General features: G+C 59.7%; 1 protein-coding gene across 1 annotated transcript in view; it reads left to right on the top strand.

Annotated features, from left to right (window-relative positions):
- The first annotated feature begins 209 nt into the window (after positions 1 to 209).
- Positions 210 to 16,258, top strand: part of NOL4L (nucleolar protein 4 like) — a 130,691-nt gene continuing 114,642 nt past the window's right edge. The window contains exon 1 of the mRNA XM_045980606.1: positions 210 to 545. Coding sequence (XP_045836562.1) covers positions 225 to 545 — 321 coding nt within the window. The 5' untranslated portion in view covers positions 210 to 224. The remainder of the gene's footprint in view (positions 546 to 16,258) is intronic.

Below are 16,258 nucleotides of genomic sequence, written 5' to 3'. Positions count from 1 at the left end.
CCGCCGCCGCCAACGCCGCCGCTGCCGCCGCCCGAGCAGGACAGAGCGCGCCGCAGCCCCGCGCGTCCGGCCGCCGCCCGTGCCCATCAAGCAGCCGCGCCGGAGCCACACCGCGGGACAGCTCGGGCCGCGGCGCGCCCCGGCCCGGCCCAGCCCAGCCCAGTCCCGGCACCGGGCGGCCCGGCGGCCGGCCCGCCCCCGAGGGCGCCGGGCGCGGCGGGAGGATGCCGAAGCCGACGCTGCTGCTGCGCGGGGGCTGGGAGCGCGAGCGCAGCCCCGGGGACTCGGAGCTGGGCCGCCAGTTCCGGGACTGGTGCCTGCGCACCTACGGCGACTCGGCCAAAACCAAGACGGTGACACGCAGCAAATACCAGCGGATCGCCGAGGTCCTGCAGGGCGGCGGCGGGACCGGCGCGGGCAGCGGCCCGGCGGCCGGCGAGAAAGGCAAGTTCCAGTTCTGGGTGCGCTCCAAGGGCTTCCGCCTGGGCAGCGGCCGGGAACCCAAGATGGGCCAAGTGGTGTATGTGCCGGTCAAGACGGGCTCGGTGAGTGCGCGCGCGGCGGCCGCGGGCCGGTCCCGCCGCTGGGCTCGGGGCGGGCGGGGGCGGGGTGTGGGGGTGTGGATGTATGTCCGAACGTGTGTCCCTGAGGTTGTCCGTGGGTCTGGCCCGCCTGAGGCGCACGCGTCCCTGCTCACCCGCCCTCCCCGGCCCGCCCAGGCAGCGCTCCGGGTTCGGGGCGTCCCTGCCCCCCTCTGCGCCGCTGCCGGGGCTGTGGCCGTGCCGGGCGGGCTGTCCCGGGTAGCTCACCCCAGCATGTTCCGTCCTCCCGTCCCCTCCCCCAGCCAGCAGGCGGCTGCTCCGAAGCCTGAGCCTCCCCCCCGCCCGCCCCGGGGCTGCCTGTCCCGGGCGCCTCGCGCTCCCGCCCCCGGGCCGGCTGGGCGGTGTGTGTGTGTATGTGTGTGTTGTGTGTGTGTGTGTATGTGTGTGTGTCTGTGTGTGTGTTTGTCTGTGTGTGTGTGGAGGGTGGTGCCGCGGGAGGGGGGGCAGGGGCCGCTACGGGACGGGGAGTCCACTCGGCTCCCCAGCGCCAGGGGAGGGGGCCCGCCCCGGCACTGTCTCCCCGACCCCACCCGGGGCTGGCCCGGGGAGGGGCGGCCCCAGCCGCAGCCTGGCGCAGGAGCAGCCTCGCGCGGGTGGGTGGGGCGCCCCCTCCGCCCCCCGGGCCCCTAGCTCCCCCCTCCCCGGGACGGGGGCGGCCTGACCTATCCATCCCCTCCCCTCCCCCGTCCCCGGGGCCGGCCCGGTCCGGGCGGGGTGGCGTGAGGGAGGGGGCGGGGAACCGCAGCCGCCGCGAGGGAGGAGGCGGGCGGCCGGGCGGGGGCGTCCCCTCCGGCCCGGGGCGCCCTGGAGAGGGCGTGCGGCGCGGGCCCCGCGGCTCCCCCGCCGGGACCTCATTGTTCTGCAGCGGGTGGGGGCTGGGGGGGGCGGCTGCTCCCGGGGCGCTGCTGAGCTTTGAACTTTCCGTCGCGGAGACCCTCCATTAGTGCGTTCAGCCCCCGGCCCGGCCCGGCCCGGCAGGCCTCCCTCCCTGCCCCCCCTCGCTCCCTCCCCGGCCTCGCCCGGCCCGAGCGAGCGAGCCGGGCCGCCCCGCGCCGGCCTCCCTCCCTCCCTCGCTCCCCCGCTCCCCCCTCCGTGCTCCTCCCCCGTCCGGCCCGCCCGCCCCGCGCTCAGCCCCGTCCCCGGCCGGAGCGGGCTCTTCACACACAATTGATTCGGTCGTTACGAAAAGTGCACTTGTCCCCTCCCCCTCCCCCTCCGGCGGCCGCCCGGGCCCGGGCCCGCGGGGTGAGGGGGCCGCGAGGGAGGGAGGCGGGAGCCAGGGAGCGGATCCGGAGGCGCCTCCCCCCCGCGCCCAGGGGACGGGGCTGCAGGCCGCGGGGAGTGGGGAGCCGTGAGCGCGGAGGGCGGGCGGCCCATCTGCGAGGAGCGCTGATAACCGCGCCGCGGCCGCTGCGGCCGCCAGCAGCCCATCTGCGCCGCTGCCGCCTCCGGCCGGACCCGGAGCATGGGGCCGGGCCAAGGGGTGCGCCGGGGCCGGATTCCCGGAGGGCGAGGCTGGAGCAGTGGCCCACCCCGCGCGAGTAAGGGATTCCCCCTCCCCAGCCCCAATCAGTACTCTCTCCCAACCCGGGGAGTGTGGGTCATTGTCCCCTCCCCTGATAGAGTCAGGGACCCCTCCCCCAGCCCAAATCAGTGCCCGCTTGCCCATACGGGGAGTAAGGGCCATTGCCTCTTCCCAGCTTAGGTCAGTCTTCCCCACCCTGCCAGTTCCATACCCCCTTGGGTTCCCCCCCCATCTTGGGCTAGTGTCCCCAGTCTAAGTGTGGGGGGTTTTTTTGTTGTTGTTTTTTGTTTTTTTGAGGTCAGTGACCCACCAGGTGGTTGACTGGGTCCGTACCCCCTCCCCTGGGTCAGTGCCCCCTCCCCTGGGTCAGTGCCCTCAGCCATCCAAGCCAGCTAGCACCTCCTACCCCAGCCTGGTTATCCCTCCCCAGGGAGCTGAGAGTCTTGGTTCACCTTCCCCATAGCAGGAAGCAGGATCCCCCACTGTACCCTGTACTGAAGTTGAGAGGCAGGTGACCCTCAGTTTTGGCAGCTGGCTCACCGGTTCTGTGTGGGTCCATCTGTCCCCTAGGGAGTAGGCATCATGGGCCGCCCCTTTACCCTCTTAGCAACGCTGCTGTCAAGGCAGAGCAAGCATGAGCATTCACACACACACACACACACACACACACACACACACACCCATCCAGGTCACATGTAGAAATTGGGTGCTAGGCCTGGGCTCCAGCTCCTCCCAGCCCAGCCAGTCCCTTCAGATCCTTCGTGAGGCCCCTCCTGACCTGCCTCACCTGTCCCTGGCATCAGGGCCCCCACCAGCCTCCACCCTGGCTCCCAGACCAATAATAAGCCTTCCCCAAGGGACCACCTGCCTGGGAGGCAGAGAAAGGGGACCCAGGTCTCCCTGCCCAGGCTGCCAGGAGGACGACAAACACAACAGAGCAGATGTGCCCTCCTTCGACAGCCTGCTTCTCTGGCTCCCCATGCCTTCCTGCCTGGCCTGCTGGTCCCCAGAGAGCCCGTTAGTTACCTGCCACTCGCCCGCCCAGCCGACTGGGGCCAGCCGCAGGAGCTGCCCCGAGTCCTGCCATCCCCATCTCCGAGCACCTTCCCGGGGCTCAGTAATTATTTTTATATTTCCATTTTTCTTTCCACTGATCTAAGAGGAACAAATCCTGCTGGGAATTCTGGGCCAGCCATGGCCTCTTCCTGGGAGGGGCTGAATGGGACCATCTTTGAAAGGTGCAAAGGACATCCCCCTGCCTTCATGGGCCTACACACCGAGTGTGCGAGCACACACACACACACACACAAAGTTGCCATTGCCTCTGGTGGCAGTTGGGAGACATCCTGTAGTTTTGTCCTGGGTGGGTTTTCGTGAAGGTCATCAGGCTGTAAATCTTTGTCCCAGGCACTTGTTCGGCCCCCATAGGCCTTGTGTTGGGTGTGGGGGGCACTGGGGCCGGTGGGACTCTGCCTGCTCCTGGGCACCCAGCTGGTGGGGGAGGCGTGCCTAGCTAAGGATGTGATAAAGCCCTCGGAGCCCCCAAGGGAGGGCGAGCAGCAAAAAAAAAAAAAAAAAAAAAAAAAAAAAAATTCAGGGAAGAGGGGCTGTGGGTGTTGAGCCATCCAGCGGCTGAACCAGGGTCCCCCGCTCGGTGTGCCGACCCAAGGGTGGCCATGGTGTGTCATCTCTCTTCCATGTTCTCTGGCTGCCCCCTCTCTGGGCCCCCTTGCCTCCTCCCACAGCCATATGCAGTGCTGTGGTTGGGCCCTTCCCTAGTCCCGGCCGCCGCCGGCCGCGGGTCGATGATCTGACACCACTTGTCCCGTCCCATCTGGCCCTGTGCTTTTCTGGGTGTGTGTGACAAAGGCTTAATCTGTCCGGACGGGCCCAGGGCGGAGAGGAGGGCGCGGGGAATTACACTCTGCCGGGGCCTCCTGCAGCTGGGGCCCGGGCGGGGGCGGGGCGGGGGTCGAGCGGAGCCTGGGCGTGGGGGAGAGGCAAGTTGGTCTCCAGTCTGCAGGTTGTCACAGGAAATAGAAGTGGAGGCGGAGGGCTGAGGGCTGAGGGCTGAGGGGAGGAGGGCGGAGTCCTCCACCCGCGGCATGGGGTGCTCATGGGGATAAGATCTTTTTATGACAAGAGCCAGCCGGGGCCTCCTGACTGGGCAAAGCCTGGTTAGGATTTATTATTTCTTGTGTTTGGCCTGCTCTGGCCTCCGTGCGATGCCACGCAGGGGAAGCAAACGGCTTGGAGGCAAGACCCTCGGATTCCGCTCCAGCGTCGGCCACAAAGTGAACCAACCTCTTTCCTTTTCCTCTGGTCTCTTCGAGTGGGGCTGTCCCCTCCGGGGCCTGCAAGGGCCACAGGTTATGGCTGGGGCGGGGCCCCGCGCCATCTGTCAAGTCCCAGGACCTCCTTGGAGATAGATGTTCTCGGCTCAAATCGACCATCTTCCGGGTGGGAAGACCGAGGCCTCGAGAGAGGTGCTTTCCGTTGGCAGGGAGCTGGGACTGGAATACGGGTTTCTGTGCTCCACTGTGGGCATCATGGGCCCATCACAGGCTGTGAATCCCCCCATCAGAGCCCCATTCCCCGAGGGGAAACACCAGCTTGCCAAACCCCACTGTCAACATTAGGCTTTTGCGAGCCGGACCCCAGGTGTTCCGCTGGCCAAATTGACTAATGGTGGTCTTTTCCCAGTTTGCAGACAACGTTCATTTAGCAGAGAGCATTTTCTCAGTCTTCGCTCTTTCTCCCCAGAGCTTTTGTGTAAAACCTTTGGCACCTGCGGCCACTGGTCTGGGCGGGAAACGGCCTCTGACTTAGCCCGGTAATGTATGCTGTGACCTTCGCTTGAGTTCCTCAATGTTTCCTGCTTTCCTCCAAGTTATCACCACAGTGACAGCTTCTGAGTCACCTACCGTGTGCCTGTCCCGGTACCGAGGGGCTGACACACATCGACTCGTCAGATTCTCGCCATCCCCCAGAGGTCAATGCTGCTATTTGCGCTCCCCTCCAGATGAGTAAACTGAGGCTTAGCAAGGTGTGGTACTAGGCCTCACTGCTGACAGGGGCAGGCTGTGAGCTTGGCTACTGCTTGTACACGTCTCCGTTCTGACCCTATCTGAGGGGTCTCGTGGCCCGATCCCTTGGAAAGCGTAGGTCCTTCGTGACAAGGTTTCAGTCTATTACACCTTAGTCTGAATTAGTTTACAAGAATCCCTCTGCTCGGGATGTCTGGGATCACAGGCCGGAGCTGGAGGCAGGACTGGCTCCGCATGAGGCATCTGGGGACTTAACTGGGGCTCTCGAGAATGGGTAAGGGGCGAGAAGAAGGGAGAAGACCTCCATTGTCCCCGGGGGACTTTTGAGGAGAAGCCTGACAGTGACATCTGGCAGGGTCCCCATTTGGATTTCTCCTGAGTGGCAGGAGTGGACTGTTTTGACAATTAAGCCTCAGCGATTTGGGTGAATGTGGTCTTGGGCACTCTAGGGGCTGTGTTTCAGAGCCTGCGTGATGCTGGAGCATTAGACTCTGCCTTCCCGGGGCCTCCCCTCCAGGTCCTAGGTCACTCTCCGCTGGGCGTGGGGACAGCATACCTTCTTCCTTGGGTAAAACCTGGCAAATCCCCCAAGACTGCCTTCTTGTCCTGGGGTGCCTGAAAGACAGGAGGCCCATGCAGGACCCTAAAAATGCTGTGGGGAAGACTAAGGGGGGCGGTGGGCAGTTTGTGGCTGGGGACAATGTCCAGAGCCTGACTCAGCCTCAGGAAAGCTTGGGCTTCTCCAACCTTAGAGATTGCGGGGTTGGTGGAGTATTGTGCACGAGCGCGTGTGCCCATGGGCTAGAGCATGTGTGTGCACGAGGGGGCTGTGTGTGTGTGTGTGCGTGCAGCAGTGTGACTGTGTGGGTGTGAGTGTGCATGTCTTGTCCATGTGCGGGCTGGGGATGCTCGTGCGCCTGGGGCAGTGCGTGTGTGCACGCGCGTGTGTACAGGTGAAGGGGAGACTACAGGCCAGTGGACATGTGTGACTGCGGGCGTTTGCGCTGGCAGATGTGCAAGCACCTGGGGCGTGGGCATTGGCAAGACCACGAGCGTGCGTGTGTGCAGGCACACATGTTCCAGATCCTCTTGAAGAAACCCCAGCAGTCTGGCAGTGCAGGGCTGGCAGGGGTGTCCTTCGTCATCACAGAGGCGGCCCCAGCTGCCACCCCAGCCGGAGCTGCCCCCCAGAGCCTCCACTGCTGCGGGAAGGAAGGACGTGGCAGGGAGGGAGTGGGTGTGAGAAGAGGTGCCGTGTCTATCCCTGTCCCCATCCCCATGACAATGTCCGAGGCACCTCTTTGTTTCCAGCCTTCCTCCTCTTCTTCCTCCTCCACTCCCTGCCCTCTGAGCAGGGAAGCCAACCCAGCCCCTGAAGCCAAGCACCATGGCGGGGGTGGGGTGGGGTGGGGGGCGTGCCCTTCTGGAAGAGAGGGCTCTGAACTTGAAGCGAGGGGGTCATGACCGACAGAGCCCAACTCCACCACTTCCTTGCCATGTGACCTCGGGCAAGTATCCTGCCTGACCTTTCGGGTCTTACTTTCCTCATCTGGAAAATGGGCTTGAAGCCCCATCACCAGGAGGTTTGGCAAGCTGGAAGAGCTCCACTCTCACTTCCTGAATGTTTCCTGCTTTTCTCCAAGCATCACCACAGTGACCGCTTCTGAGTCACCTACCGTGTGCCTGTGCCTGTAAAAAGATCTTATCCGCATGAAGTGGGGTTCTGTCTCCTGACTTGTATCAAAGCCAGGTCTGGACCCCAGGCCCCTAAACAGGACAGGGAGCAGAAGAGAGCTGGGTGAGGGCCTGTCACAGTGGGCAACTCGTCAGAACGAGGACTCCTGAGTCCACTCCCTGCCCCTGGCCCGCCCTGACACACAGGGGAGGGGAAGGGCTGGGGGTCTCTAGCTGTGGGGCCCTGGGCTCAAATACCAGCTCTGCCCTTTCACCGGTTCGACTTTAGTTGGTTCATCTGTAAAATGTAGCTGATCATTCTGTCTCCCTCATTGCATTGGTGTGAAGATTAAGGCGTTAAGCAATGTAGAGCCTGAAGAACGTGCAAGTCCTAGGAAATGTTAGCTGCTCTGTGATCTCACTGAGCCTCAGTCTGTTGATCCAGAGAATGGGGATGGTGATGAGAGCCATGGTGGATATTAAATGGGCCCGTGGAAAGAAAGCATGCAGCCAAGTTCCTGTCACGTAGCTAGTGGGCAGGAACTACTGATTCCCTAGAGATTGTGTTGGAGTCATTTGTGTGTCCCCGGTGCCATTAGGGGCTGGGTGGTGTTGCAATGAATTGCGCGGAACACCAGAAGGGGCTCAGTGAGGGCATGGGTGTGGCACAAGCCTCCAGAGCTGGGGACTTAGAAGCTCAGGGTCTCTCTGCCCTGCTTGGCTTCTGCCCTGCTTCGAGCCTCAGTTTCCCTCCTTATTACACAGGAATGCCCTTTGGGTCCCTCCTGCCTCTGAATCCCTTCCTGGTGCTGTGCCAGGTCCTGGAGGTCCAGGAGGGGCGCTAGAGAGGTGAAGCTAGGAACTCTGCCAAGGCCTGTAGGAGTCCCGCAGGTAGAAAGGTAGTAGGATGGGCATCCTGGAGGCCTTCTCCCTTCTAACCCCCCATCCCCACCCCTGCTCCGGTATCTGGCCAGGAACTCGAATTCTGGGCTCCAGGACCTTGGAATACAGTTAGGCCACTGTAATGACAACCTTCCCTAGTCAGGGGCCTGAGCCTGTCTCCTGTGTTTTCTAGCCCCTGCCACACACCAGACTTTATTTCATTTAATCGCCCTGGATTCTGTGTGGTGGATGAGGACTTGGCATCAGGGAGGCCAGGGAACCCGTCCGAGCCCCACAGTGAGGAAGTGGCCAGGCTTGGGTTCCATGGCTTGTTGACCCTCTCAGCCACAGGGCGTGGAGGTGGGGCCCACGGGTGCCTTAGCTCTCTGCACCTCCCCACCCCGGGCCTATGGGGTCCCCTCATCTGGGACACCCCACAAAAGCTTCTCAGAGTTCAAGGAAGCCCTTTACCTGCCTAAGACCCAGCCTGGTGGGAGACAGATGCCCCAACCGCCCCCCCCCCCCGTCTTTCCCCCTCATTTCTCCTGCAGCTCCAGATCCCAACCTGACCTGGGCAGTCTGCAGGGGTGCGGAGACAGAGCAGCTGGGAGGTGGGGCCTGTTCTCTCCCTCAAAGTCATCCACTCCCTCAGCATCCGGTCCTCTAGGCCAGCCAGGAAGGGGGGGAAACTGAGGCTGAGAATGGCGGGGTCTCGCTCAAGTTCCCAGAGAGCACCAGAGCTGGGTGTAACAGGCAGGTGACTCGCCCCTCATTTGCTCTCCCCCATCCCCATCCCGGCAGCCCCATCCTGCCCCTGCTCGGCCACGCCTAGGAGTCATGTTAATGCTTCTCTTATAGCTCCTCGTCCTCAACCAACTGTGTGCAGATACTGTTGTTTTGACCTTGAAAATACATCTCAGATTTCACCTTCTCACCACCTTCACCCCCTCCAGCTACCCCACTGTGCCCACTCTGGCTCCCCTGTAATCCCTTCCAACCCACACTCCAGAGAAAACTGCAGAAGACAAACCAGATTCTCCCCTGCCTCTGCTCAGAACTCTCCAAGATTCCTGTCTCACTCAAGGCAAGAGCTGGTCTTTTTTGAAGCCTCCACAGCCAGGTATGATCTGCCCCAGCTGCCTGCTGCCTTCACCTCACTCTACTCTCCCCTTGCCCACTTGGTCTCAGCCATACTGACCTCGTTGCCATTCTAAAAACTACCAAACACAACTCTGCCCCAGGGCCCTTGCACTGGTTGTTTCCCCAGGCTGTTTCCCTAGATCTCTGTGCGGCTGGTTCTTCTCTTTTGCATCTTTGCTCAAATGTCACCATCGCAGAGAAGTCCCCCTGGATCACCCAGTCGGGACCATTTTAAGTCCCTTGGACTCTTCTCACTACCCCCTTCTATTTAATTTTTTTCTCTAGCTCTTACCTCCCCCTGACATTATGGATGGTTTTTAGTTTATAAGTTTGGTACCTGCCTCCCCATATGATGGTGGGCTCTGCCAAGGCAAACCAGTCTGTTTTGTTCACTGCTGTGTCCACAGGACAGAGACTAACTGCTGCCCCAAAGGGACTCCCCACTGTGGGGGGCAGCAGATGCCCCAGAGCTAGAGTCTGAGAACTGCCCATTCACTTCTGTACTCGGAGGGCTTTGGGAGTCCCAGGGTTTGGGACTAGACCATTCCTCCTGCCCAGCTGTGTCCAGGGAGTCCTCAGGAAGACGACATTTGAGCTGGACCTTGAGGACTCAGCCAAATTTTTCAGCAAGAGCAAAGCATGGGGAAGCTCATTCCAGGGAGTGGGAATGTGAGCAGGAGCTTGGAAGTGGGACAGGTTTTCACAGGTTAGCGCAGACTCTGTGATGGTGACTGGGGCCGCTTTCCCGAGGAAGTGTGTTCTGCAGAACATTTCAGATGGGGTGGGGACGGGTAAATCAGCTTGAAAACCACTGTGCGGTCCTGAGAGGATGAGCTGGTGAAATCGCTTGGGGCCAGATGGAAGAGAAGGATCTGGAAAGCCAGGCAGAGGAACTAGTGTGTCCTTATCTCCTTGTGTCATCATAAGGGAAAGCAAGGAGTCCACAGGAGGGTTTTTAGTGGAGGGAGAGAAGGTCAGATTTGGGTTCTAGAATGAACCCTAGAGCACTGGGCAAGAGAAAGACGTATTCCATAAAGGTGAGACCTCTGCGAGGTGCCGAGAGAGAAGGCTAGCCTGGGAGAAAGAAGATTGGCTGCTTCCCTCGTAGGACAAGGGACTGGGCGTAGGTGACAGGAGGAGGAGGGAGGATGATGTTCGAGGGTCAGGGTTGGCCCAGTTTTCTTGGGTGGAAGGAGGGGAGGTTAGGACACCAGGAACGTGGACAGATGTACAGATCTGGGGGACAGGGGCAGGGGCCTGTGTGTGGAGTCTAAGATCTGGCCTTAAGGCCAGTAGCATGTGGCAGTAGGGGGCTGTGGTGACTCTGGGCTCCGTGGGGCCAGCTTGGGAGTCATCGTGTCCACGGGGCCTGCTCCCCAGCTTGGAACCTTCCGCGCCCAGGCTGGGACCCGACTGCAGGCTCCTGGGAGGCCTATGCTTGGGTGGATGACTCATCGTTTTCTCGGCATCCCGGCATCCCTGGGCTGAGGAAATGTTCAAGGAGACATGGGGCCCTTCCTTTGGCAGGCCAGGCCCTGACTGGATGCGGGCGGGTGGAGAAAAGTGCACTCAGGCCTGATCTCGAGTGTCCTGAGGGCGTGTCTTCAAGAGCCCCTGGCTTCCATGATCCTGTGCAGCCCTCAGCCACCCTTGGAGGAGACTGTTATGACCCCATTCTACAGGTTAGCAAACCAAGGCACAGCCTACGTAAGCGCCTAAGTCGGCACTTCGTGGCACAGTTTCTTCATCTGAAAAATGGGTCTGCTGATTATTCCTCCCCAGCAGGTTTGATCGGAAAACCAAGAGAGAGAATCTTCTGAAATGCCTCAATAGTGGCTTATCACTTTTGGTAAAGCAAAACTAGGGAAGACAGGAGAGTAACATGGCCAACAACAGGCCTGCATTTGGACCCCAGTTCCGCCACCAGCTTCTGGTTCTGGGCAAATGGCTTGCCTGCTCTGATCCCTGAACCCCTTGTGTGTCAGTGGTGATAACCCACACCCTGTGGGGTAGCTGGGACGATGCCCTGAAATCAAGCCTGACAGGCAGGACTCAGAGTAGAGACTGCTGACCCCTCTCTCCACTGCAAAGATCCCCAAACCAGATAGCCGTCATCCTCCCAAGAGTGGCTAAGAAGCACTTTGTGGGGCAACAGGAAAGCCTGGGCCGAGGGGGAAATAAAGGGGGTGCAGCTCAGAGAGTTCCTGATGGGAAGCCCCATGGGGGATGGGGCTTCTCTGGGAGATCTGGAGCTGGGACAGGAGCCGGCTGGGGACAAAGGGGTTTATGTTGAATGGGGGATGTCAGAGGAGGAATGGGGAATGTGGAAGCAGAGTCCAGGCTCTGCCATTTATTGCTGTGCAGTCTTGGGCAAGTCAGTTCCCCTCTCTGAGCCTCAGTTGTCTCATCCATAAAACGGGGGCAATGCCAGCTGTGGCTTCACGGACATCTGACTTGTAAACTACATGGTATGGTATGGTATGGTGGCAGCCATAGCAGGGTGTAGGCTTTGCAAAGCCTTCCATGAAAGTGGTCTATAATGACGATTCTGGTTGGGATTGAACCAGTAACCCTCGAGTCTGTGATGAGGCCGTGTGGAGCAGTGCCACCGGGCTGGGCTCCGGAGCACAGACCAGCCCCAGGTTCGAGCGGAACACTGTGACTCACTAGCCCGATGACCTTAAAACAAGTCGCTTCCCCTCTTGGAGCCTCAGTTTCCTCCTCTGTAAAATGGGGCCAGTGGTATCATGCATCTCACAGGGCTGCTGTGGGAAGGTGAAGAGAGGTTCCACATCAGGTGGTTGGCCCAGGAACCAGGAGCTTTTGTCTCTTGTGCCTGCAGCATGGCAAGTGGCAGTTAGCCCTCAGATCTGGGGCCTGGGAAGGGGCCAGGGGATGCGGAGAGGGGCAGGAGCGGCAGTAGCCAGAGCTGGAATGGAGTGAGGGCAGCGGGAGCATGTGCAGGGAAACTGGAAGGGGAGACTTCCGGCAGGAGGGGTGGTCAGCTGGCTTGCCCCCGGGGATGGGCAGACCCCCAGCCCTAGGTCTGGATGAGAGAAGGCCCTGATAGAAGCCGGGGCAGAGGGAAGGCACCTCGAGCTGAAGCAGGTGGGAAGTAGAGGACGGAAATCCCACTGGTCCAGTCAGAAGTTGGCGCTCAGGGAGGTGGGGGGGCAGTGGGCTGCCCAGGGCCAGGCTGCCCATTTTGGGGCTAAGAGTGGGCATGCTCCCTGGGCCAGAGAGCCCTGCATTTAAATCCTGCCTGACCATCCAGCTGTGGGACCTCGGACACCTCTCCACCTCCTCTCTGAGCCTCCACTTCCACATCTGTAAAATGGGGAGTCCTCCCCGCACCCTTTTAGGATGCTGGGATAATCTGAAGTCCATAAAGTAAGCAGCGACTGCCTGCTACTGAGCAAAACCAGTGACAGTCATGAGCCAGCCAGTATTTGGGGGTTAATTATGAAAACCCGGACACCGCCAAGCACTTTATGCCTGTGACTCCTTGCGATGGTTCAAACTCAGCTATCTTTGCAATCCTCGTCTTGCTGACAAGGATGTCGAGGCTCGGATAGGTTGGGTAAGATGCCTGAGGCCACACAGCTAATAAGAGGCAGAGCAGGGACTTGGGCCTGCGCAGTGGGAAGTGTCATGTCCTTGGCTCCCTCTAGCCCCCCTCATCCCGACAGCAGGTGTCAGATCCCGGGGTCCCCCTGTGGTACCACGCACACTTGGTCCATACGTGCTTCTTCCCGGCACGGAGAGACGGGCATGAGTCTCTCCCGCAGAGCGTGTGGACCCTGGGACGCACTACTAAGGTGCAGACGGGATCTCCGGGGAGGGTTGGTTGACCCTCGGGGTCACCAAGGGATTCTTTGGTTCAGGGAGGGCCACGTGGCGGTGTGGGGCCTCACAGCCAGTGGGGACAGCCAGCATGCTGCACTCCAGCTGAGGCAGGGGGAGCCCCACGCCCACCAGCACGAGGCAGGGCAGAGCTCACCGCCAAGGTCACAGCCAGCTGCCGGCCGCCAGCAGCCCCGGGAGGAAGCAGGTGGCCGGTGCTTATTCCGGGTGGCCCTGAGGGGCGTCAAGGCAAGGAGAGGGTACCATGAGGACTGAGGAGGACCTGACAGGGAGGAGGGCGGCTCTTATAAGGAAATGAGCCAAGAAGTGGGAGATGAAGGGCTGGGAGCTCCCAGGACAGGGGAAAGGGTGGACAAAGGAGCCCAAGTGAAGTTTATTTTTCAAGGTAATGCACACACAAGACTTCAAGCAACAGCAACAAAACAGCAGCCAGCAAGGGGGTGAACAGTGACCAGCCCACCCTGTCGCCCTCCAGCTAGGGGAGGTCCAGCCCCTTAGGTGTCAGGCCGGATACCCTTGGCTCTGAGCTGGGCTGCCTGGGTTTGAACCCTGAATCCCCTATGTACTCGCAGACTTGGACAGCTTACCCCACATCTCTGTGTCTGAGTTTCTACATCTAAACCAGGGGTGGTATTAGGGCCTGTTTCTCTCAACTGTGGCCTTGCTTCCAGCAGAAGCGAGCCCAGGGCTGAGTGCTCCACAGGCAGGGACGGTCGCTGTGACGGTCGCCGCTGTGGCTGCCGCTTTGCTGGGCTCTGCTGCGCGCGCGTGCCCATGCACCCCGTCCGTGAGATTTAAACACCCAGCTTCCCTTGCGGGGCCTGAAGCTTGGTTTTCCGGGCTTCTGTCGGTTGAGGCAAGAGGCAGAGGTGAGAGGTCAGTCCAGCGGCCCTGGGTCTTCAGACCAGGCCCCCGATGTGTGTTTGTGGGGGGGGTTCTGACGCCGACTGGCCCTCAAGGATTAGCCACTGCCTTGTCCAGGACTGGAGGTGCAGGGACTCGATCTGCCACTCCTGTGCTGGGGATGTGAAGTGAGGTGAGCTGTGGAGACAGCCCTTGTCCAGGCTGCGAAGGTGGGGCCTCGAAGCCCTCCTCTGCTACTTCTGAGCCTTCTCAGCCCTGCCATTACTGAAAAAGTTCCCAGCTCCTCGCCTTGGTTTCCTTATCAGGATGGTGGCCCAGGCGGTGGTGAGGGGCCAAGATGACACCGCAGGTGTGACAGAGCATTGGGGTTGTTTGTGGGGGACCCCACGTGCAGGTCCCTGCCTTCAGGGGATCTTACAGCTAAGAGGTTGCTGCCATTTATAAGATCCAGCTTAGGAGGTACACGGCCCTGGGTTCAAATCCTAGCTCTGCTGCTTAGTAGCTAAGTGACCTTGGGGGAAGTTAATTAACCTCCCTGGGCCTCAGTTTCCTCTTCTGTAAAATGGGCATAGCAGTAGAACCTGCTGTGGGGGCATGTAGGATGCAGCTTAAGAGGCTGAGCCGGGGGCCTGGCTCAGGGTGAAGCTGTGGTCCGCAGCAGCTGCAGTTATTTTAAGGCCCCCCAGACTAATCTGAGAACGCCCAGCAAATTGCTCAGGGCTGCGGGCCATCCATTCATTCACGGACTCATTCAGCCAATGCGTTGGCACCTGCTTTGTATCAGGTCCTGTGCAGGCACGCCACTGAGATTTACTAAGCACTTACTATGTGCTGGGAGCGGTGAACAGGATGGACTTGATCTTCGCCCTCCCAGAGCTGGGGGCCTCAGGTAGCCGCATGGCCCGGGGGGGGGGGGGGGCTGGGGACAGCCTGGGGCCCGACTTGCTGTCCAGCTGGTCAGCTCTGGCAGCCAGGCCCCTGTCCCTGTTGTGCCAGGCTTACTGAGATTAATAGGGTTGCTTCTGCCTGGCGTGCCCAAGCTGGCTGTGCGGACCATGTCTGGCTCCCCTGGGTCCCTCTTTCCTGGGGAAGTAAGCTCTGAGGAGTGTGAGGAGCGCTGGGCCTTTTCTGCCCGCCACCCCAGTTTTTGTCATCTCCTCCCCAGCGAAAGCCCATTGTCCTTCTTCCTACTTCCTCCCTCTTCACACAGCAGCCAAACTGCTGTATTAAAAAGGCAAACCTGACCGTGTTCTCTCTCTGCCCTAAACCTCGTTGTGGGTCCCCATCAGCACCAAGGCGCACAAGGCCCTGCTCTGGCCCCTGTCTCCACCTTCTGGACTCCTGCTCATTACCTTCAGCCACACTGTCCTCCAGGCTGCTCCCCCAGCCCTCACTGGGCCCTGATACAATGTCACCTCCTCAGGGAGGCCCTTCATGACTGCCCTTTCTTTCTTTCTTTTTCTTTTTTAAGGATTTTATTTATTTATTTGAGAGAGAGAACAGAGGGAGAGTAACAGGGAAAAGCAGACTCTCCGCTGAGCAGGAAGACCGATGGGGCTCCATCCTAGGACCCCAAGATCATGACCCGAGCCGCAGGCAGTTGCTTAACCAACTGAGCCACAAAGGCACCCCTTTTTTCTTTCTTTCTTTTTTTTTTTTATAGATTTTATTTATTTATTTATTTGAGAGAGAGAGAGAAAGAGAGAGAACGAGCAGGCAGGAGGGGCAGAGGGAGAGAGAGAAGCAGATTCCCTGCTAAGCAGGGAGTCCCACGCAGGGCTCCATCCCAGGACCCCAAGATCATGGCCTGATCCGAAGGCAGATGCTTAACCAACTAAGCTACCCAGGTGCCCCCTGACTGCCTTTTCTTTTTTTTTTTTTTTTAAGATTTTATTTATTTGACAGAGAGAAATCACAGAGAGGCAGGCAGAGAGAGAGGAAGGGAAGCAGGCTCTCCGCTGAGCAGAGAGCCCGATGCTGGACTCGATCCCAGGACCCTGAGATCATGACCTGAGCCGAAGGCAGCGGCTTAACCCACTGAGCCACCCAGGTGCCCTCTGACTGCCTTTTCAAAGTGATTTTCTTTCTTTCTTTTTTTTTTTTTTAAAGATTATTTATTTATTTATTTGACAGACAGAGATTACAAGTAGGCAGAGAGGCAGGCAGAGAGAGAGAGAGAGAGGGAAGCAGGCTCCCCGCCGAGCAGAGAGCCTGATGTGGTGCTCGATCCCAGGACCCTGGGATCATGACCTGAGCTGAAGGCAGAGGCTTTAACCCACTGAGCCACTCAGGCGCCCCTCAAAATGGTTTTCAATCCTATGTTCTCAGCCCCTTCCCCTAACTTTTGAGCCTTTTTATTTATTCATTCATTCATTCATTCATTTTTTTTTAAAGATTTTTATTTATTTATTTGACAGAGAGAGATCACAAGTAGGCAGAGAGGCAGGCAGAGAGAGAGAGAAAGAGGAGGAAGCAGGTTCCCCGCTGCGCAGAGAGCCCGATGCGGGACTCGATCCCAGGACCCTGAGATCATGACCCGAGCTGAAGGCAGAGGCTTTAACCCACTGAGCCACTCAGGCGCCCCTCAAAATGGTTTTCAATCCTATGTTCTCAGCCCCTTCCCCTAACTTTTGAGCCTTTTTATTTATTCATTCATTCAT

The sequence above is a fragment of the Meles meles genome, chromosome 16 (genome assembly GCF_922984935.1).
Source record: "Meles meles chromosome 16, mMelMel3.1 paternal haplotype, whole genome shotgun sequence".
NCBI lineage: Eukaryota > Metazoa > Chordata > Mammalia > Carnivora > Mustelidae > Meles > Meles meles.
Note: the sequence above shows the minus strand (reverse complement) of the source record. Positions and strands in the feature narration are given on the sequence as shown.